Here is a 22,763-nt window from a genome sequence, read left to right as displayed (position 1 = left end):
CACCTGGAGGATGATTTTGAAATGTCTTTTGCCATAATTACTCGTTTTTTATTGGCTCGTCTGCACGGATGTCGTAATTGTGAATGCAAAAAAAAAAAAAAAAAGGAAGGGGCCGGGGAGGACCGCTCCAGAGCGCGCCGGAGGATTGTGGGGTGCAGTTCTCTTCCGGATGCGAGCAAACCGGTGATGAGGTCCTCCTCCTTATTTTAAACGGTTTTAAGTCAGTGTCACAAGCTGATTGAACCTGACGTGCCCAAAGTCAGCTGCGACCCTAACCAGGACCCTACGTGGTATTGAAAATGGATGGATGGATGGATGGATGACGTTGGACATCAAGACAAAAAACTTTGAGAGGCTAAGTCAACACGCATGACTGTTTGGCTTGTTTTCAAGCCGAACAAGGACTGTGGAGGCCTTTCAACATTACGAGCCGTACTGTACGTGGTACGTCGCAAACTAGCTTAGCTTATGCGCAGACTGCCAGGAGACAAGAACACGGCGGGTCTGCTTGCTGCCTCTCCATCCATCGGCACTGCCGGTGAGTACGATAGATTTGATTCCAAGCACGCAACCGTGTGAACACTCTGATCAATGAGGATAGACGTTTGGAGTTCTTTGGAGCTGATCAATGAGGATAGACGGCTGGAGTTCTTTGGAGCTCCCGTGTACTCGCCGATAACCTTCACTCGCCCTGGTGTCCTAATTTTTTTTTTTTAATTTTTATTTTTGTATGTGTAAGGAGGTTTTATTCTAATTCGACTCTTGGCCGAATTCGATCAGGTCCTGATTTGAGTGTTATACCCACACGGAAAAGGCATAAGTAACAGACAATGTATTTTTAATGCAAAATGACAATAATGAAATCCCAAAATGTCCCGCTTCATTGAAGATTGTATGACTTAATATCTGAAGCAGCTGAGGGCATAACTCCCGGTACTTTGTGACCTTTTCATGTTTGTTCTCGGAGGAGTCGCCGTCGTCCGCGCTGCGATGTTTTTTTTTTTTTGTTTGTTTGTTTGTTTGTTTCCGGTCTGTTCAAGGCGAGCGCGAGGAGCTCGACCAATGAGACGCGCGGGATGCCCTCGCGTGTGAGTGTTCCGTCAGCTCATTGGTCAAAAAGCAGGACAGGCGGGAATAAGTTTCCCGTCCGTTTTCTTCGAGGGCAGCCTGCCAGGTGTAAAGTATTAATTTCATCATTCTACATACAACACACAATTTTCTGTTTTCATGATCAAGTAAACGCGCACTTTTGTTTCTGGATGTGGGACGATTTGGTTTTTCAAGGGAGGGTTGGCAACGCTATTTGGAGGTGATGTACGTATTTACCACCGGAAGATGGCGCTATCGTGGAAGTCACTGAAAGGACACCAAAGAGTCTTGTTTGCTCGGTTCGTCCTCATTTGCAAACGAAAGTAAACCGTAAGTGTTCATTTTTTTTGGTGACACTTTTGATTTCGTTCACTAAGTGGTAGCTTTCCGCGATCATCGGGGCCCATAAAATGATGTCAGAAAGTTGATGGAGTTGTGCAATATTCAGTTATTTTCGATAATATCCAAGTTGAAATAATCATTGGGATGATCTATTTCCACAAGGACATTCTACAGCAGTATCAACCGAAGCGGAATAATTTCTCGTCTTCAAGGTACAAGTTAACGGAAACGAGGTCAACGGATGAGCTCTTGACCTGTTCGGGGAACTTGCTTGCGCTTGATGACTCATTTTAAATGAGCCAAAGACACAAGAAATAACAAAAGAACTCGTGAAATTGTGGGCGAGTTAACCTTAAATGGCTCCAAATGTTCCCTTAAGCCTTCTTGCCACATTCCGACATAAATTCCAAACCGACAAGTGTCAAACAGTTTTTGCTCTTTCAAAATTAGGCTGCTGAGGTCTTATTCTCTCCTTTTTTTGTGTTTGTCGAAGGCGCGGGATGACTTTAAAACAGATTGGATAGCACAAGGTGACATTTTGAGGTCATATTTTGGAAAAGTACAGTACAGTATAATACAAGACATGGCAGAATGGAGTGGCGCACGACCACCGAGCACAAGCATCGGCCGGAAATCAAAAAATTAAAAATCAGGTTTTGCTCCTAAAGTATATCTAAAATTGTTATCATGGACATTTCCAAATGTTTTTGTAAGTGCACTTTTTTTTTTATTTATTTATTTATTTTTTTTACAATGTGATAGATTCTAGTCACATCCATTTTGTACTAATTACATCACAAAATGCCATCGCATGTTCGTTTTTACTCCACAACACTGGACACCGTTCTACAGTATCGGTAAAGTCCTATTAACACCAAATCGGGGAACTAATTCAAGTATTTTCATGCACGTGCTTTAACAGACTATAAATGAAATGATACATGAAATACACAATTTCCTGACTTTAGCAAGTAAAAAGCGTCTCGTGAAGCGTGCACCAAAACAATTGCAACGTCTCATCAAAGAGGTGAAGCGCAAAAGAAAAGGAGCTTGTTCTTTGTTTGGATGTGTTCTAAGTCTGACCACAAGGGGTTGCCACAATCCAGTTGTTGTTGTTGTTGGGTTTTTTTTTGTGTGTGTGTGTGACGACTGTATTGCAGAAGTGTGCTTGTCATTTGTGATTTTGTTTCTCTGGCCAGAACATGTGAACTGACGACTCCGCCTCGGAACAATTAGTGTTGTTTGTTTGTCCGTTTTGGCGTGCGTGCGTGACCTTGTTTGTCTTTTGGCCGCATCCTCCGGTCTTGTCGTTTTGTCAGCGAGACGGCGATGGTGTGAGTGACCTGGCGCTCACAACCTCACATCGGCAGGAGTCCCACCCCCAGCGGTTGAACTCACTTGAATGTTCCCGTCCCCCCCCCCCCCCCCCCCATACCAATTGACTGTACGTCTGTGGCCCGGAGTTAAAGCCTTAAATGGCCGCAGCTGCTTTTCCACGGCAAGCGTGTGTTTTAATGGAGGGACATTACGGGCTGGAGAGCGGGGCAATGAGCGCTCTGGCCCGCGGAATGCCTTGATCCCCCCCCCCCCCCCGACGATCTTATCAGCGCGGCGAGAGGGGATGCTCCCACTTTCCGAGGGTCCGACGGCCCCCGAGGTCACCCGGAAACCGCCCCGATTACCGCCACCGACTTGAGCGCTTTTCACAGCAATTAGCGCACGTTGTCCCATTACGAGATCTTGAAGAAGTGAAGAATGAATGTGAGGCTACGCACGGGCGCCGTCCTGACATCCGGGCACAAATGCCATCGATCCGTCGGAATCCAACAGCACTCGTCTCCTGCTGCCTTTGTTTGAAATGTGTGATGAATCGGCACTTTTGCTGCCTTATCCGCCCGCACTCGACCTGAGCTAACGTGTCCAAGACGTCCGCCCGCGTTGGGCTTCGGCTTATTTGTCAAGACGATCGCTTGTGTGTGGGCACAACGACAGAGACGGATTGAGTGTGTGAGAGGGGAAGATAGCCTCGCAGGCAACCTCTACTCGCTCATGCAGTCAGATAAAGAACAACATAAACACCAACAAACATTCTCCCTTTCTCCACTTAGCAACGACAGCATGAAGGATGGCGAGGACGCGATGACTGAGGCTGCAAAATGTGGCGCTTTTACACAGATGCGGCGTCGGTGGTTACCCGGCGCAGGTCGCGACAAGCTGCAGTGTGATGACGGTACTCTGTTACATTTACTCGAGTAAATGCTGCCACCAGCGCTGCTCGACGGAGCGGTTGTAATGCAACGTTACACCGTCGGGCATTGCTTTCAATTGGACGCTCTTGGATGAGATAGCTTGCAGTAAAATACCTTTGAGCCATTTCACAGTAATTAACTCGAGTTTAAAACTCATTTGCCGGATGAGCTACAAAATGTAACGATCTCGTGTTTTCAAATTCGAGGATGACTTTATTTCTGAATGGGCGGGAAAGCAATGGAAAAATGCATTTTTTTTTTCCCCAAGATATTTGTCTTCCGTAAACGGTGATCTGTTTTGCAATTGGGTGCAGCCGCGGCTGAGTGCACGTTTTCCACCGAAAAGGCAAACTTTGTGCAGGTTGCTGCATGTTCAAATGTTTGTTGACGTTTATGACAAACCATATCAACTTTGCATGACGGACGACGTGACGGACGACCGACGCAGGCCGCTTGAAAGACGGCGTGGGGGGGCGACGACCCGGTGGACGGACTTTCCTGATCCGCAAAAGAGAAGCCACGGCAGGTATTGGACAGAAATTCTTACAAGTGGCAGCTGTGCCCTCAACACATATTCATATTGGATCCGTCACCATTTTTGGTGTTGGCGTACGTAACAAATTTGAACGGTTCATATTTATTTCTTGACCATGAATTTAGTCATATCGAATGAGTTCTTGTCAACAAATTCCAAAATGTTTATCGATGAGATGGCAACAAATTGTCAGCAGCTGGGCGATGAACAGCTGATGTATTTACATACGTGCTTCCCATTTTTCAATCTTTGCCCAGAGAGTAATAAAACATTTATATGCCCGTCTGCATTATTCCCTTGTGAAGATCACACCTGCTCGCTCGCTGATGACGAAGCTCAAAGAAGTGAAACGACTTCAGAAAAATGTTGAGGACCTCTCGCTCGAGTGTCAAAAGTGTCAAGTATCCCCTTCAGACATGAAAATGAGGAGGGAAAAAAAAAAAAAAGATACAAGTATGATGTTTTGACATGCAATTGTCGTTAAATATTCCTGCTGCCCGAATTTTTGGAGTTGAATTTCTATTGATAGCTACAGTCGATATCATGAAAGACGTGCAGCAGTAAAATGTGCACGGCTTGGATGCTTCTTGATGCAGAAAAACACGATTTGGGTCATCAAACTGCAAATTGTCTGCGCACGTTTTGTATTGTATGTATACAAATATATTCACCAACAGAAACTTGAATAACATTCAAATGTGCACATAATATGTAACATGTGGCCATTAAGAACATTTAGCAAAAATGCGTTTTCTTTTCTCAGAGCAATTTCTTGTAGTTTGGCCTACTGGGTGGGATCAAGTCGTCAAATCATTTTCATCTTTTTCTTCTTCCTTGACTGTGAATGTTCCGGCCTGGCACATTTGACATCTGTGTTTACCTGCGAGCATGTTTCCAATCGCAAAAGTTGACATATAGATGACGTGTGTTTATATCACATATGTAGAGAGACGTTTTGAATGAAAAATACGTGGCGCAACTTTCAATGAGTAATTGACTTGACTTTACTTGGCGACCCGGCTCGGCCCGGCCCGGCGAGGATGCTCCGAGCCCGCACGGATCGCTCTCTCCGTCCGTCGTTGCAAAAAAAAAAAAAATGAATTCAGCCGCTTGGACTGGCTCCGGCGGCGCCGCCGCCAAGTCCGCTGAAGTCTTGTTTCCGACCTCGTTTTTATGTTTTGGGGCCTTTGCCTTTTTTTGGACCGCTTCCCTGCCTACGACCTCGGCCCGGAACCAAAACCGCGTCGCTGTCCTCCATTTGGGTCCCGTGCTGGTTACACGTAGGCGCGTGCGTGTGTGTGTTCAAAAGACGTCAGTGTCATCTGACCTTTGACCTGAAGTCTTACAAACATCAAGATGTTTTGAATTCAATAGCGTTCTCACTTTAAACAAGTTCAACAATCAGAAGCGTTGCGAGCGGTCTCGAACCGTGACCGCCGGAGCGCTAAGCGGTAAACAGCTGTTGGTGCGCACTTTCCCTCCTGCTAAACACACGAGCGATCGTTTACACTCCGACAAACAATCACAGTCAAACGCTGAGCCGATGATGCGAATGCGAGCGCGTTGCGAAACATTTTGGAGGTGTTACCCAAGCACGGCCGGCGCTGTTGTTGCAATTTGTTCGGCTTTAGCTTTCGCGTAAAGCGGTCGGCTCCGCCTCCTTTTGCTCCGTGTGCAGTATTCCGCGTAAAAAGCGGCATTCTTTCGTCGTTTATGTGCGGGGAAAAGATTCCGGGACACGAGCGCGTCTGCTCCACGTGTGCATAATGTACATTTCGCAGTGAGTCGAGGTGCCGGCGGCCCACGCGGTCTCGTGAGAACCGCAGTGGTCTGAGGCGGATCAAAACATGTCGGCAGAGTCTTGTGGTTCCCGGAGGGAGGCGGATGTACAAGCGCTGGCGCCGGCGCCGGCGCTTTTCTGCCTTTTGATGGATGCAATTAAAGATTCAGTGGCGTCTTCTGGACTTTGACTTTGGCGAGGAGAAACGAGACCCAAACGCTGTCCGGTGGCAGCGAATTGAACTCTGCTCCTGTCACAACAAACTTTGGCTTTGGCGGATTGTAAGCAGCTTTTCCAAACACGAGGCCTCAAGATGTTTATTGTCATCAAAAAACAAACCAAAATGAACGCCGAACAAAGAAAATTGAACATCTTGTTCACACGTCAACGGGATAACAAATAGCATCCGTGTCGTGAAGTTCTGACCCATTCAGCTGCAGCTCTTTGAACACAAAGACAAACGCAAATTTTCTCACAATAATCACAGCCATATATTTTTGATCATTTGCCGAGAAAAACTCGTATGACTGAGACCAACTCCACGCACAGGATGATTTGATTTCTGTATTAAAATGCCCCCGAGCGGCCAAGGAGAACACAGCAAAAGGAGCCGTCCAATGTCTATTAAATTGAATGGGATTTTTTTTTTTTTTTTTGCTGGAACGGAATAAGGGCCTTTTCATTCATTTCAATGGAAAAAGATGATTTGAGATTGTTTTGAGTTATGAAGCTAGTCAAGGAAGAAAGTAAACTGGAATCCCGCTGAATGGGACACGACTTCCTACCTGCCGGGAGGTTAAAACTCCTTCGATTGCGGCTTCTGCTCCCTCCCAGAAGTCTTTCTGGACCTTTTGTCCGCCGTCCATGCCAAAAGAGCATTTGTGAGGTCGGGCCTGGCTGACCTGGCCTGTCTCTGTTCTAGTCGCTCCCGAAGGAGTTTGAGGGGAAGTGTGACGAACAATCAACATGATTAGGGTAATGCTCAACTCTTGTCCTTCTGGCACAGCCGTGATTTGGTGCGTTTGATTGCTTTTGTTTGTTTGTTTTTTTTTTTAGGTGGGGCCTCACGGAGCACGTGTTCCATTTTGGGCTTCTTAGCCTTGTTTTACAGGAATTGGACCGGTCTTGCTCACTTTGGCCTCTCCGGGCCAGTTTAAAGTCCTGGAGATGTGTCGATGAGCGATCGCTCCGGTAGCCACGGTCCAATCGTTCACGTCGGCGTCGGCCTTTTGTCCGCTGGTTTCCTTCAGCGGTATCTCCGCGGTTGAGACCCGAATGTTTCCATACGTCTAACACCGCAGGTTGATCGACGGACCGCAGGCTTGGGGGTGCTAACTGCTCATAATAATAATTCCAAATTGGAGTAGACAGTTTTGCAGGCTGCTCACACACGGAGAACACCAAACATTTGAATTACAATAGGAAAAGTGTTTTTGTCTTGGATGGCGAAGGCAACGTCGAAGCTGAGCCCGCAGCGTTACGCTATCGAAACCCAAATTTGCAATTCCCGAAGTAGTGTCGTGCTCGAGACCAAGACTGGCCCCCCACTTGGCTGAGCCCAAACCTTCGCAAATGTCTGCACTCTGTGATTTGTTGCTCCACTCGCAAGCTGGGCGACGATTGTCTCCCAAATTCTCCTCGCTTGGTGTCTTGAGGTCACAGCTCCACCGGTACCCGACCAGATGCTTGATGATATTCCACTGAACAACAAAGGCACTTTTGTCTTATTTCACGATCCAGCCCTCTCTAGCTTTCAACCCTTTTAAATGGCCGTTACCCCTCGTGACGACGGTGCTGAAAGGGTTAAAAGCGAACCCTTCAGGGGTGTCTGGAGGTGGTTGGCCGACGATGGAAAGAAAAAGGCAAACTCAAGGCCCGACATCTGCCCGCAAGCTCGAAACGCGGTCCAATGAGCCGAGAATGCAGCCCGTCGCTCGTTCTTCGTTTGCGTCCACATTGGAACTGCGCATGGCGAAAATGCACCAAAGACTTTTTGCATGTCAACATCGCCCCGTTGTGTATGGGCTGCATCACGCCACGCTGCGCATGTATCTGGAATGAGTTAAGCGGGCGGCCCTTTGCATTTGAACGGTTTTCATTTCATTTCATTCCAATTTTCGGCGCATTCTCCGGTTTCGAGTTTGTTCTTTCCCGTCGGCCGCATTGACTGGACCGAACGAGACGGAGAAGATTGCTGGAAAATATTTGCTTTGATAAGCCGGCCAAGAAGCCTTTGATGAAACGTGTCCCTCGCAGGAGCCCACACTAGTGCCTCTGTGACGGGACCAGGTCCAAACAGCAGCTATCATCAAGCCCGTGTAATTATGGCCATTAGACCAGGACCCACCTGGAATTGCTAATAGTGAAGGGTGGGGCTGGGGCTGGGGCTGGGGCTGGGGTTGGGCCTTTTAATCAGCCCCCCCCCCCCTTCTTTGACTGATATGACACAAGCCACACCCCAACTGACACAGAAAAGCTCTTTGTTATCGGCGTGCACTTTTGCGTTACTGCGTGTGAGCTCCGGATTTCACTGGCGACTTTTTTCGGGTTCGGTCGTCACGCTGGTGAATCCCGCAGGACTCTTGATTGTGTGCTTTTCCTCTGTGGCCAAACCACGCAAGGTGACGTGTATCGCAAATCGTCTTTCCCCGTTGCAATGAATGGAAATGTCACAAATCCGTTCCGGCCTCTCCCTAAGACATTTTTGGGCAAATATTTTTTTAAAAGAGAAAAATGGCACTCTAGAATGACTTCCTTAAATGGATTGTGAAGAACGTAACACTGGGCATCGGGATTAATTCATTGGCGCGTGCCACTCGGCCACTTGTCTTTCTTTGGCTTCCTCACGGCTATTTTGACGGACTTGTACTCTGCCATTTGTCAGTCTGTCTTGCATTTCCCATTTCGTGTTCGAATAAAGTTTGCGGAAAATTGCAAACATTCCCTTTAAGACAAACTTACGTGGTTGTTTTAAATGCGCGGCGTAATCTTTTCTCTGTTTTAGTTTTTTGTAGGTTAGGTGAGGGGTTAGGGTTTACTGTCAAAGTAAAGCAAGTCAAGTCAGAGGCACCGATTAAGGGAAGGTTACAAAGTATTGCGATTGCGATGGATACCAAATGTCATTGATTTATTTTCTTGTTGTTAATGGAAAAGGTCGAGCCAATGTACCGATGGCTCCCCCCACTCTTAGTTGTGCTCTGCTTTTGCTGAACTGCAAGTGATAAAACAAACACGATTCAAGTGTCGTACTAACATACCATATATTTCATATGAACAACTGTAGTTGAATAATGCAATACAGGTGACAAGTAAGTAATACAAGCAAGCTCAAGAACGACGTCAAAAAATCTCTTTGTGGATTTTGGCTGACTGACGCCCCATCCAGGCGCTCTTCCTCTTCTTCTTCTTCTGCTTCTTCTTCTGCTTTTGTAACAAGAGCGCTCTCATTGTGTCAGTCATTGCAGTGCATCCCATCCAAAGATGGCAAATGAACCATCAATTTGTAATATTTAAATAAGTCATTTAAAAAAAAAAAAAAAAAAAGCGTTCCTTTCCCCGTGACATTATCGCATTCAACGTTCCACTGACTCATCTGTCCATTGATTTCCTCCTTCAGTCCTCTGCAAAGATTTCTTTTTCACGTCTTCAGCTTCAACGTCCACCGGTCAAAGTGCACACAGTCGAACGAAAATACATTTTGTAGCTGGCGTCAAACAAACCGAAAAAAGAAGTTCACCTTCCACACAAACAAAGGAAAACACGTGAGGATGCAAATGACACGGCGTGTCTTTGCATTATGAAAGCAGCGAGGCCTTTTCCACCCAGAACCAGAAGCGCACGCCGGAAAGAAAGTCCAATAGTGGCTCAGCTCCGAGTTTGCGCGTCATCCCTCTTCATCCTCCGATCCCAACGGTCGACAAAGAGACTTCTAACGGGTATTTATTTATTCTGCCGGGAATTGAATGCTACAAACGGGTACAGAAGCCATGCAACGACGAACTGAGATGAGGTCAAGCGGAGCACTTTTGGCCCGCGAAAGGGGCTGGGGGAGGAGGGGGTGGGGGGGGTGGATGCATCCCCCCTCAGGTCTGGTCCAACCGTTCGGCTCGCTTGGGGGCCTTGCACGTGTGTACGTCCACGTCTTCCTCGCAGTCCTTGCACTCCACCACGCAGCACCACTTGAATTTGCATTCGCACTTGCTGATCTGCGGGACTCGGGTGGTGTCGTAGCCCCGCCCGCAACACATGACCTCGCACGCGTCTGGGCTGTGCGATGTCTTGTTGCACACCCGCCCGGCGGTGCCAATGGTACCTGGGGAGCAGACGAGAGTCCCATTCAATGCTACTGCTTGAGGCGTTAGCCGCTGTTATTTTGTAAACCTTCTTGGCAGGCACTTTTTCCGCAAAAAAAATCCGACTCATCATTTGTGTAGTTGATGCATTGATGCACATCAGATGGCAGTTGAACTCAAATCATTTTTCTCAACTGAAATGAATGAAAATGACTTTCATCAGTTCCAGCCCCGCCCCCCCCCCTAACCCCAAGAAAAAAAAAAATGTGATGCTTTTTATTGAGAAAAATAGCACATAGCATAATGAAGTGTAAACACAGTCATGACCCAAAAAAGACCCCCAAAATCGAACTTAAAATGGCTTTTTATTATCACCCTTCGATGGCCTCATATGCTGATGCAGCCCTTGGCCCCCTGGGGGCACTATACCACATATATTGTACTTTGACGTCCGACCTTAGCTCCCCTCACGTGTCTCAGCTCCTTGCAGATGATAAAGAATACTGCATAGGAATATTCTTGTAGCTAATGTCTACATTTCATGCTTGCAAAGTTGCAAAACTGTAACGGGTGCTGCCGGATACCAAACGGCATCAATGGAGAGATCTACCGAAGCTATTGAACCTCCTAATGGAAAACGTCAAGCCGATGTATTGATCGCAGCCCTCCTAGTTGTGGTCTGGGAAGTCTGCTTCTTCTGCTTCTTCTTCTTCTTCTTCTTCTTCTTCTTCTTCTTTGTAACAAGAGCGCACTCCTTGTGTCAGTCAATGCATAGCATCTCATCCAAAGATGGGAAATTAACCATCCATCCATTTTCTTAGCCACTTATCCTCACAAGGGTCGCGGGGATTGCTGGAGCCTATCGCAGCTGTCGACGGGCAGGAGGCGGGGCACACCCTGAACTGGTTGCCAGCCAATCGCAGGGCACATCAAGGTGGACCCCCAATCACACCTTGGGGAAATTTAGAGAGTCCAATGAATGTTGCATGTTTTGGGGATGTGGGAGGAAACCGGAGAAAAGCCACGCAGGCACGGGCAGAACATGCAAACTCCACACAGGGAGGGTCGGGATTGAACTGTGAGGCCAACGCTCTCCAGCCTGGGAAATGAACCATCAATTCATAATAGGTATTTAAAGAAGTCATGAAAAAGAAAAGTCTCCTTTTCCCCTGACAGGATTGCATTCAACGTTCCAATGACTCATGAATTGAAATAATAGCCATCGGCGTTTTCTCCTTTAGTCCTCTTCAAAGATTTTTCTAAAACATCTTTGGCCTCACTGTCCACTGGGCAAAGTAAACACAGTCGAACAAAATACATCTGCAGTTGGGGTGAAAAAAAAAAAAAAACATTTCTCCTTCCATATAAAGACAGAGAAGTGTGTAGATTTAAAGCATTATGAATCACATAGTAATGGATAAAGTAAAAAAAAAAAAAAAAAAGCACAGGATATGTATGCATGTCTAAATGTGTTGCTGCAGCATTTGTGTTTAAATCACAGGCGCTTGTATGTGCCTTTCCCATCATTTGTTGCCATTACCATCAAGCTAGCGGACTCAAGGCTAAGATGTGCGCTCGTTTAAAAAAAAAAAAAGATATACAGCGGAACCGCAATCGAACTGACGATCCAAACAAAACAAAACCCAAGAACAACTAAAAATAGGATGTTGCAGGCCCCATAAATCTGTCTGGAGCCTGCAACGCTCGCTCACGCTACGTACGAGTACAATAGACGATCGATAAAACCATCACAGTCCCAAATTCAGCATGGCCGGCGGGGAGGCCAGCCACGGGAGGCTCGCCGCGTCTTCGGAAGTTCGGATCTCGTCGTTTCGGATATCTGTGACCCGGAGTTACGTTTGCCTGCATTGGGCGGCGGTGCCGCTAAAAGAACTGCGGCCACTTCTGGGATTGGCGCTTTTCGTCAACGGCATCTCTAAGACACAAACGGAAAATATCTCTTGGACACGTACTTCCGTCCGCGTTATCCCATTTTCGAGATCCATTTTAGCGACGTTGCACTGAATCTTTTTCTTTTGTTTCAAGTTCCCCATACGGTGTCGGTATCTGAAGGCCCGACTATATTTGGGTTCCTCAGTGGTGTAATTACATAGGAACAGAAAAGCGAAATCCGCCCCGACACGACTCGAGCGAGCTTTCAATCTGTGGAGCGTTTTCGATAAGGGACCGGCTTTGCTCGCACCGGTGTTGTCGTAAGCGAGCTTATTAAGATTCCACCAAGAGCTGGGCCCCGACTTGAAGGTCTGAATGAAAAGACTAATCCTGGATGCGGACAAAGACTTAACGTCCAGCAGTTACGTCAGCGTTGGCCACGATCGCGCTGGGCAGGTTTAATCCTGGCAGGAGCTCGCCCGCCTTCGTCCTTTCGCTTCAAAGTGTAAACGCAGGCAAACGGAAACCTTTTTTCTTCTGCGAGCTTTATGCCAACAAGCTGCAATATTAGATTTCATATGCGTATGAAACCACGTGTCATGTGCAATGCACGTCATGCTTGTTGTGAGATTGAATCTATATCAGGCATAATTTCATATTTGCTTCATCTTGGATTTGTACAATGCAACGTACTGTACATTTATATCATCCATCCATTTTCCGAGCCGCTCACCCTCACGAGGGTCAATGGAGCCTATACCAGCCGTCATCGAGCAGCCAATCGCAGGGCACATGGAGACAGACAACCAATCTCACTCGCAATCACACCGACGGGGCAAACTCTGGTGTCCGATGAATGTTGCATGTTTTTGGGAGGTTGTCACGAGCAAGGCTCGGCCACTGCTTCTGTTTCTGTGCCTCTGCCTTGTCGGACTGCTACGCCGTGTGTGAGCCACTTTCTGGTATAAACCACATTGAACATTATGTCTCCGCCTCAAAGTCCTGCGTTTGGATCCGCCTCCAGACGTGGGAGGAAAGCGGAGTGCACGCCCGGGGGGGGGGGGCCACGCAGGCACAGGCGGGGCTGGGATTTGAACCCTGCACCTCAGAACTGGCACAGGTGTGTCAAGCGATCCTTTGGCGCGCTGCCACAAAATAGAATTAAAATGTGAAAATATAGAGGAAATATTTGTGTTGTTCTGAGCGTGGGTTTGTTTTGGCTGAGATGCTTCTGACGAAATGAAAACGTTCCCGACAAAATCTGGAGAATGTTCCCGAGAGGTGACGACAGCCGTGATTTGTGGAGTTTGCGGTGCCTCCTTTTTGCCGTTCAACGTCCAGTTTCCTCTGCAAATCTACTGGATGTCCGGTACTGCGATGGACTGGCACGCATTTTGGGATGTACCCCGGCTTTCGGCCAAAGTCCGCGAGGATCGGCTCCGGCAATTTGGAAAATAATCTCCAAAACTTGCACTGCGTGTGCCAAATGAGGAACGTAACGTTCCCCTCTGATGGATTCGTTTCTGTCGTGCTTTGTTTTTTTTTGCTTTTCCCGTGTGCTGATTTTGTGGGTGGTGTCCGGCCGGCCCCGCCTCCCTTTTGTTGACCAATCAGCTCCCCCGTGTCCAGTCCAGGTGTGTTACCCCTTATCTCGTTTTAAGGCCCCGTTTTTGCGCGGTCACTTGTCCGTGCAGCGGGTGGCTTGTTTCTCATTGTGTTAAGTTTTGAATTTCGGTACAAGTCATACTTTGTAACATTGCGTATTTTGGTGGCGACTCGTTTAGTTGTTCTGTCCCTGCTCGTGTCCTCCCCGTTTCGCTTTGGCCTCGCCTCGCCTACCCCCGACCGTGAGGGCCGAAGGGCTCACCCGTTGGTGTGAATGGTGTACTCGCACGAGGTGCGCAAACGGAGATTAGCGCCGCTGCGTGTTTGAACTGCTACCTATCACAACAGGCCGGCCTGAGAACAACAGAGACCGGTACGCGGCTATGCGCTTGTTGGTAGAGCGGCCGGCGGTTTCGGCGGCCGCTCCCTTTGAAGCCGCATTGTTGCGTGTGAACGCTGTTCGATGAACGCTGGAGCGTGACAGACAGACAGACGGGCTCTCACACTCTGTCTGAGGCCCGCTCTGCCCTCGGGCGGGCGACGCTCCGTTCAGACAGGCAGGCGGAGAGCGAGAGAGACTGTGTGCCGACAAAAAGAAGTGACTTGTCTCTTCTTCTTCTTTTTTTTTTTTTTTTTTTTTAAATGGGCTGCTCGTGTCCCGAGGCTGCGAATTCCACCGGGAAGGTGGGGTAAAAAAGACGGGGGTGCACGCTATGGACCGTTCGACAGAGATAAAGAGGAAAAAAACGGACAGAGGCGTTGATCGCGAGTGACTGTTCGAGCGTTTCGTCCGTCAACCAAACAAACAGAGGCCATCGTGACCCGTGAGGCGCATTCGGCCAAGGTGCGACTTTGGCAGAGGTCAGCTGCTCTGAGGATGACTCTGTTATCTGACCGGCGTGATTGACATCCACACACAAAGAAAGACATTAATATCCGCACGTGACGAGAGTCTGTCAAGAGTACCTGTCGATTTGTCCGCCAGACAATAATTGGGGGAGTTTTCAAAGTAGACCAGGTCATTTTTGGTGGCCTTCCGAAAGGCTTTGTTAGCCACAGCGAAGCCGGTCCCGTCTTGGTTCATCGTCACCTCGATGGCGCCGTTGTATTTCCTCCTCAGGTAGTCGCCGGTCTTCCTGAAGTCCGACACGGCCATCCAGCACGTCCGCAGCGTGCACGAGCCGCTGACGCCGTGACATTTGCACTCCAACTTCATGAAACGCTTCACTGCCTAAATGCAGAAAAAGTTTCAATTCACGTTCTTTGGCAGTGTGACGAACTGAATGATGAAAATGCTTTTGGAGGCAGCTCCAAAGCTAACAACTCATTGTGCTCGGGTAATGTAGGATTCATCATCATACAATACTACCTTGACTGAGGAGAACTAAAATTGTCAGCGGTTAAAAATTTGCCAACTGACACCGACATAAATATCTGTTTTTCTCGGAAGACCGTCTTCCCCAGCTCGACCGTGACATCCAGATTTGGAAACCAATGTAATGAGCAAGAGATCCTTGAGACTGTCAACATTTTAGCATGATTTCAGCTTCTGTACTGAGCAGAAGTAAAGAAGACAAATGAAAGCAATTCCCACGTCGTCGGGGTTAACACAATGAGATCACGCAATCGGGAAGAGCGTCGGCACACACACTCACAGTTCTGCCACAGCGGTTGTTGTGCAGGTTCATGAGCGCCCGTGCGTCTCGGACGGTCCTCTCTTTGGCGTCGATGAAGGCTTTGGCAAATCTGATGCCGTAGTTGACATTGTCGCTGCAACCCCCCCAGTCGAATTCTCCTCTCTCATCCTCGTGTCGACCGCGTTTGTGCGGATCGCAGTTGCACGTCTTGAGATCTCCTTGGCTGCAGGCGCGAGTCAGCGCGTACACCACCCCGGCGGAGGAGATGGCGTAGACGAACGCTGCTTCACGGCTGCCTGGAACACAGAGACGCAGAACCAGTGCAGGAGCCCCATTAGACTGGCCGCATTCACAATTAGTCAGTCCGGCGGTTTCGCCCAGGCGTAAAGGCTTCATTGGGGTCCGCGTCGCAGCGTGACCCTTGCGAGTACGAGCTCTCGGGACTTGACGGTGAACGCGATGGCCAATATGCCGGAAGATCCAGAGGGAAATCGCGCCTCTGCAATGTTTCGAAAATGGAAAAAGAACGCCAATGCCAAAGAATGATGTCCGCGCAAATCTGCTTCACGGGAATGAATGAGCTAAAGAAAATGTCAGTTTGCCACGTGAACGTGTTGAGGCTCCCCAGAATGAGTGACGAAAAAGTCGACTTCATCTTGGTGCAATTGCTGTCCGTTGATGGACAGACGTCGAGATTCTACCGGACGACGAGTGCGACCCTACTGATGGTCACCTTTGCAAAATCCGGTTCTGCGGTACATATACCCCTGTTGATAATAAATGAAAGGAAAGAATAAGAGCCAAGAATAATATTTTATCCAACCCGTGAACTGGAATGTGGGGGCCGGGGTGGATGAGGCCAGCGGGTGACGTGGGGGTGTTTGCGTGGGAGGACGAAGGCGGGCATTGCGCTTCATCGTTCAAACTGCCGCTGTTTGTCTGACAATGAATATCTCTCTAAATATTTACATCTTCAATAATGTTTATCCCTGTGCGCCACACACGCAGCCGCTACGCTATCTCCATAGCTAACGCGGATTCATCCCAGTGCACTTCCATCCCCGACGTGGCTTCCAGTAGTGCGGACCCCTGCCAAGAGCCAAAAATGTTCATTTGATCAACAGCAAAGTGCTCGCCGTCACTGAACACTAAACAAAATTTGCATGATTGACGACAGAGGAAATTAATGACCGAGCCATCATTTCCTCCGCAGCTTAGCGAAAATGTATCAGTATGTGTGTAGCACGTATTGCACTTTACGCAATCTGCGTAGGGCCAAGTCAGGGAAAGTCTTTTCGGAGGGGTGCAGCGGAACTCGGTTCGCCCCCCTCGCTTGCATGGCCTCGAGAGCAAGGTGTCGTCAGCCAGTGGGATGAGTTCAATAATTGCGGTGGTAGTGGTAATCCTGCTCTGAAGGAATTCTTTCCTGCAGTGGTGAATGGACTACATACGTCCACAGAGCTCAACATCCGTCAAATTCACCAAAATGGCCTGAGACCGACCGGCAGTCCGGGATGCGCCGAAAGTTAGACGCGGGGCTTGATTTTGCCGACTAGTGTAAATCCGGCCCTGCGAGGGGGCGGCTTGGACTGGGTTGTCATATTTTGCCAAATTGCGCGGTCGTGTATTTCCCTGAAGGCACAGTCGAAGAAAATATGCGGTGGCTCTGGTCTGGCCAGGTGCAAGTTTAGCCGCTTTGTCGCCGCGCTGGGCACAGAAGCGCATTGCCTTGGTGGCCTACGCCCAGCTTGTCGCCAAATTGGCAAGCGTGCCGTACGCGAGATGTGCCACGTTCAAACGCTTTTGTATCTCCTGGTTTGGAGTCGGATGCTGCCTCATCGTGCCGCCGAAAGTGGGCGCGTCAAATCGTGCGCGAGCTACGCTTTGGTCGACAAGCGCACTTACTTCTCAGCAAGACACGCCCGAACACAGAGTGATCGCGTTCAAGAGTGGTGCAGTTCCAACGATGGTATCTGAACTGGTGCTGGCACTCTCGGATCCATTCCTTTGTTCCCTCCCCGATGGCCTGCATGATGTCCGGGTGGCGCTGGCACAGTTGCCGCTGCTTGTTCACTAAAGCCGGGATGTTGTCGCAGATCACGCGGGCCCCCAGTGCGCCGATGTACCTGTGTATGGAGAAAAAAAAACAGTCAATCCAAAAAAGACAAGTTGAGTTGGATTCCCTACCACTGGCCCGGAAGTACCGCACGCGAGACGCGTACTCACAGCCGAGGTGCGTCCTGGATGCCGGGCAGCTAGAAAAGTTCATTCCGCCGAAGGCATCGATTCAAACAAAGGCCCTCAAAGTCCACCCCAGGTTGAAGCTCACCATCGAATTAAACATCCATCCAAGTGAACGATACTTTGTGCATTCGACGCAACCTTAGCTTCCTGTGGTTATCCTTTCAGTCCGCTAATTAGCATCCAATGAGCTAACCCTTGAAAACAACAAACGCCGCTGGAAGTAGCGCATATTGCCACGTGCACTTCAGAAATCTATCGTGACTTTACACCGAATTTCAACTGGGGGAAAAACACTCATTTGGTAGCAATCGCATGCTCGCCAAATGTTTGTTGAATGACCATTGATAAAATCTCCCACTCCCGTCAGGTTAAGACGAGGCGTCATCGTTTCCCCCCCCCCCCCCGAGCGCACGTCCAAAATCCGCGCCGCGTACAAAAAAATCAAGTGCCACCATCCCGAGACACTACAAGAAGTGCAGCTTCTCCAGTATTATGGCAAAGAAGCCACGCCCCTCCGTTCCCCCAACTCACTGCATCAGTCCAGCCCTCCAACAACTCCACTGGCTCACTGTCCAAAACCGCATCCAAAGTCAAATCTGCACCTTCAAGGCCATCAATCATCTCCCTCCGCCACATTTGCTCAGCCCCCTCTTCATACTCCATCCACCTCACAGTCGCATTGGCCCATTGGTCCAGTTGGGGGGCGGCTGAGCCATCAGCTCCTCTGCCCCCCTCCCTGTCTTGGGAACTCGTCTGACCTCGATGGATGGATAGACTCAATAACCCGCTTCAAATGATTACTCGAGAAAGATCTAATCTTAGCCAATATTTTCCCTTTTGTTATCCATCCATTTTCTGAGCCGCTTATCCTCACAAGGGCCGCGGGCAGTGCCGGAGCCTATCCCAGTGGTTGGCAGCAGGTGGGGTACACCGTGAACTGGTTGCCAGCCAATCGCAGCTTTTGTTATGTTTATTGTATTGTTTTGATTTCTTTTAGCTAGCCTCGCCCGAAAAAGACGTATGGATGTAAATGTAGTCGTTAATAGTGTCATTCGGTTCTACAATTGCACGTGCAAATCGAAACCCACGTATGATATGATATGTATCCATATTCCATGTGAACAACAGCTTAAAGCTTCTTTTTTGAAGAATTGCGCACGCTCCGCCAAACCGCCGCTCGTTGTGAAACAGGTCGAGTCGGATCGAGCGCCGCCGCTCGCGAGTCAAAGCTGAAAATGAGCCAAATGAAAACGTAATTGGCTTGTATCTCAAGGCGCCACTTAGTAATAAAAAAAAAAAAAAAAAAGGGAGACAGCAAATTTAGCAGCGCCGAGCCCACTCGAGAGCATCCGGTGGAGAACGTTGAAGAGTTTGACGTTTGTGCGGAGGCGGGAGAAGGAATCCATTTGCTCTTCTGGCACTTAAGCGCTCCCCACCTGAATGCGTGTCTGAAATGCTTCCCGATGAGACGGTCGAAAGCACGCCGTGGCCACAAATCAGGGCGAGGGGCCTCAAATAACCCTGTCCATTACGGAACCCCTTGAACTTTCGGATCTCTCCCACGCTCTCAACGCAACCTTCATAAAACAGACACCAAACACCGCAGCCGGCTCTCCCGCGCCAACGTCTGCAAAGGGCGTCCGGCGCCTCGGCGGGCCGTCGAGGAGGCGTCGCGAGCCGCTCGTTTTACGAGAAAGACGACGGACACCGGGGACTCTTCGACCGCCCCGGAGACGGATTAGCGGAGAGGGAAACCGAGTGAGTGGCCCTCGTTTCTCCTCTTTCTCGCTTGAGAGTCGCAAATCATCTCGCACACACCTAAAACAGCAGATTGTGAGGATAAGCGGTTCTGCCCTGGCTGATCTGGGACCTCACATTTCTCTTTCTCGTTCTCTCGGATTCGTAACAAAAACGCTTGCAAAACGCGAGCATGATTTTTTGGGTACAGATCTTAGCAGGAATTGAATGTGACGTCGGAAGGCTTCCGGGACTCGTGTGACCGAAGGGCGATTTCAAACCCAAACCACAGCGTTTTGCTTTCAATTTGGTGCGGGGCATCGACAAAGGCATCCTCGGCCCTCTTCTTGGCTCCGCATGTGAGCGGAGGTCGCGATCGTGACTCCGACCGGCCACCGAACTGGCTCCCGGTGATGTTTTCCTCCTTCCTGACCCGGCGGGGCAAGCTGTTCCGAAAGTGGGGACCACGTGAAGACGGACGGTTGCGATGGAGCGGAGTACGGTCCAGGGGGAACGAAAGGTGGTCTGAAAGACGTGGATCTTTTACAGGGGGGAGGCCCGTCTAGTACCGACGAGTTTTGCTTTGACTTGCGAGCGAGCGCCGTTCGGCGACAGCGGCAGAGTTGACTCAACTCGGAGCAGTTTGGCAGCTCGTGACGAATTCTTCAAAAGAGAGGCTTGCGGCTCAGTCTTGTTACTCTGAGCTAAAGTGCACTGGCAAATTTGACATCAAACAAAGGTTCCGAGGTATTGTGTATTTAAAAGAGCCTCGGCGATGTCGGCTTGACTTGAAGCAAACGAGCCATTTGTGACGCCAAAAGAGAAGCTCACAAATGGCGTCGGGCTCCTGGTCTTAGCGCTGCTGCATCATTGCGACCGTCACGTCCGCTTCCGCGTACATGCGTCCGTCTTTGAGTACAATTACTGCTTCATACTTGAGGGGTTGTGACCGGCACCTCCGTCCGTCCGTCCGTCCGTGTTTAAGAGGCCGAGGCGTGCGCGCCACAAGAATCGCATTGGATTAATCGTGATGCACAAATTGTGATTGCCTACATTCTATTTTATTATGTTTCCCAAATGTTTATTTTTGGGCAATGATCGCTTTATGTTAGCCGCACAGTGGCCCAGCTGGAAAGTGCTGGCCTCACAGTTGAAGGCCGGAGTTCAAATCCCAGCCACGCCATGTTCTCCCCGTGCCTGCGTGGCTTTTCTCCAGGCGGGCACTCCGGTTTCCTCCCACATCCCAAAAACATGCAACATTCATCGGACACTCTAAATTGCCCCTAGGTGAGATTGTGAATCCAACTGTTGTCTGTTTCCATGTGCCCTGCGATTGGCTGGCGGCCAGTACAGGGCGTAGCCCGCCTCCTGCCCGTGACCCTTGTGGGGATGAGCGGCAAAGAAAATGAATGGATGATAGCTTTGTGTTTTCTTTCTTTAAAAAAACAAAACATTGATTACGTTGAAAAAAAAAAAAATGTCAACTGCTTTGGGGTAGGTTGGTAGTGATGAACGACTTTTCCATTCATTTCAATCGGAGATGAAAGAGGATTTGAGTTCTGCGTCTTCCGGTACCAAACGTTGTCGCGGAGCAAATTTCAGCTCGTACCGCTCAGGCGCAACAGTTTTGCGTGCCAAGTCAGAAAATGCGATAAAGCTCCAACAGAAGCTCTCATTACGTTAAGTTACACGTGTACCTAATGAGGTGGCTGGTGAGGAACCGTCACAAATATCTGTTGACGTTTTGATAAATATATGTATTTTCCTTTCTAAATACGGAAGAGCATCAAGCCAAATATAATGATGGCATTGTATTCATGGAATGTGGTGGCACACATTCCAAGCCTTAAAGCCACAGAAGTGCTTTTAAAATGGGCTCCGCAATCTTTTGGAGGTTCCCCTCCGGACGCCATTTCTGCCATTTCTCTCCTGAGGTTCTTCCGACTTTGCTTTGGGACTCCTTTTAGACGCCCGACTGCGCTCCCGAGTCCGGTGCCGGTTCCGCGTGTGCCGAGGCGAGCGCCGCACGCATTTTTTTTTTTTTTTTTTATCGCTCCACGGTGGATCTCCTTTTGTGAAAATCCACGTGCAGGATAACAAACTGCCATGACAAAGTTCAAGGTACGTCAAGCGATCCTCCGTCACAAGCGTTTCCAAAAAAAACAAAACAAACAAAAAAAAAAAAATACATCCATTCAACGATACGCACGCTACCGGCAGATGTTTTGCGCCTCTCGAGCATGGACGGACACCAGACCGGTCGCATCTTTTCGGCAGCCAATCGTGGACGCGTGAGTGATGAAAAAGAGACTCACCACCACGAAGAATCCACTCGGGGGATGACCAGCAGCAGCAGCAGCACCCACGCACAGTAAATCCTGGAAACGGCTCCGGGGTTCTGCCGCGACTTGGCCGACGGTCCCCGGGACCCGCAACTCCGAATCCGGGCCGCGCGTGTGCTCGCAATCCTGCTGGAAGCCAACATGGTCGCCTCCGTCACGGGCTTTCCCCTCTCCCCGAAAGCGTTTGGAGTCGAGGTGACGTCGCGGATGGCGTTTGACGATGACGCGGAGGAGAAGTCAGGTGTCGCTACCCCGCGTGCGGCGGGCGGCTCCATGCTCCGCACTAAGAGCGGCGCGTCTCGGGGGCCACGTGCGCGCAAGACCGCCCGTGCGCCCCCCCCCCCCCCCACCCCGCGCCTCACCTGACGCGCCGGCCACGAGTCAGGCCGAATCGAACTCCGGTCCTCGGAGGCGAACCAAATTGCAGCTGCAGTCCCGAAGCCGACCTCGGACTGCTTCCGTGGGCCGCCCGCTGGAGTTGATGCTCGGACCGGAGCGCTCCTTTATCAGAGTTACAGACTGACGGAGCGAAGGAGGGGGCCGATTGGGGGGGGGGGGGGGGTCACCGTGACTGCGCTGACGCCCATTGAGTGGGGTGAAGCGTGCGCGTGCGCGTGACTTTGGCCCGCTAATGGCAAAGTTTAAAAAAAAAACCCAAAACAAAACAGTAAGTACAAGGCAATCAAGTTCATTTGCCTTCCCAGTGGGCTTCAATAGGGAAAAGGACATAGGACAATACTAAAGACGAGAAGTTTTATGATGATGATGATGATGATGGAAATAATAATAATAATGGCAGCACGGCAGGTTCGAGCTCTGCCTTGCACTTCTGAAGCAGACGGGGATCGAATCCCCAACCCGGCTTGTGTGCCTGCGTAGTTCTTTCAAAAATATGAATGCTAGAACGTGGACCCGAATTATTTGTTTGTCTAAATGTGCCCTGCACGTGACTGGCAACATTGCCAACATCAATCTGTTGTTTTACGAATGCAAATCCAAAAGTGAAAACGGCCAAGAG

General features: G+C 49.4%; 1 protein-coding gene across 2 annotated transcripts; it reads right to left on the bottom strand.

Moving 5' to 3' along the window:
- Nucleotides 1-9,284: 9,284 nt before the first annotated feature.
- On the bottom strand, nt 9,285-22,200 carry LOC133515303 (protein Wnt-2b-like). 2 transcript variants are annotated; one of them, XM_061847742.1, is made up of 5 exons: nt 21,719-22,200; nt 17,328-17,548; nt 15,441-15,718; nt 14,752-15,016; nt 9,285-10,307 (listed from the first exon to the last, which is right to left on the bottom strand). In XM_061847742.1, exons 1-5 carry the CDS (start codon nt 22,018-22,020, stop codon nt 10,078-10,080), a joined length of 1,296 nt encoding a protein of 431 aa, XP_061703726.1. In that variant the 5' UTR covers nt 22,021-22,200; the 3' UTR covers nt 9,285-10,077. The 2 variants fall into 2 exon arrangements, with proteins under 2 accessions (XP_061703726.1, XP_061703715.1); XM_061847731.1 differs by lacking the exon at nt 21,719-22,200 and adding an exon at nt 17,649-17,990.
- Nucleotides 22,201-22,763: the final 563 nt, after the last annotated feature.

This window comes from Syngnathoides biaculeatus, chromosome 2 (assembly GCF_019802595.1).
Source record: "Syngnathoides biaculeatus isolate LvHL_M chromosome 2, ASM1980259v1, whole genome shotgun sequence".
In the NCBI taxonomy this organism is placed as follows: domain Eukaryota; kingdom Metazoa; phylum Chordata; class Actinopteri; order Syngnathiformes; family Syngnathidae; genus Syngnathoides; species Syngnathoides biaculeatus.
This window is presented reverse-complemented; position numbering and strand designations above follow the sequence as displayed.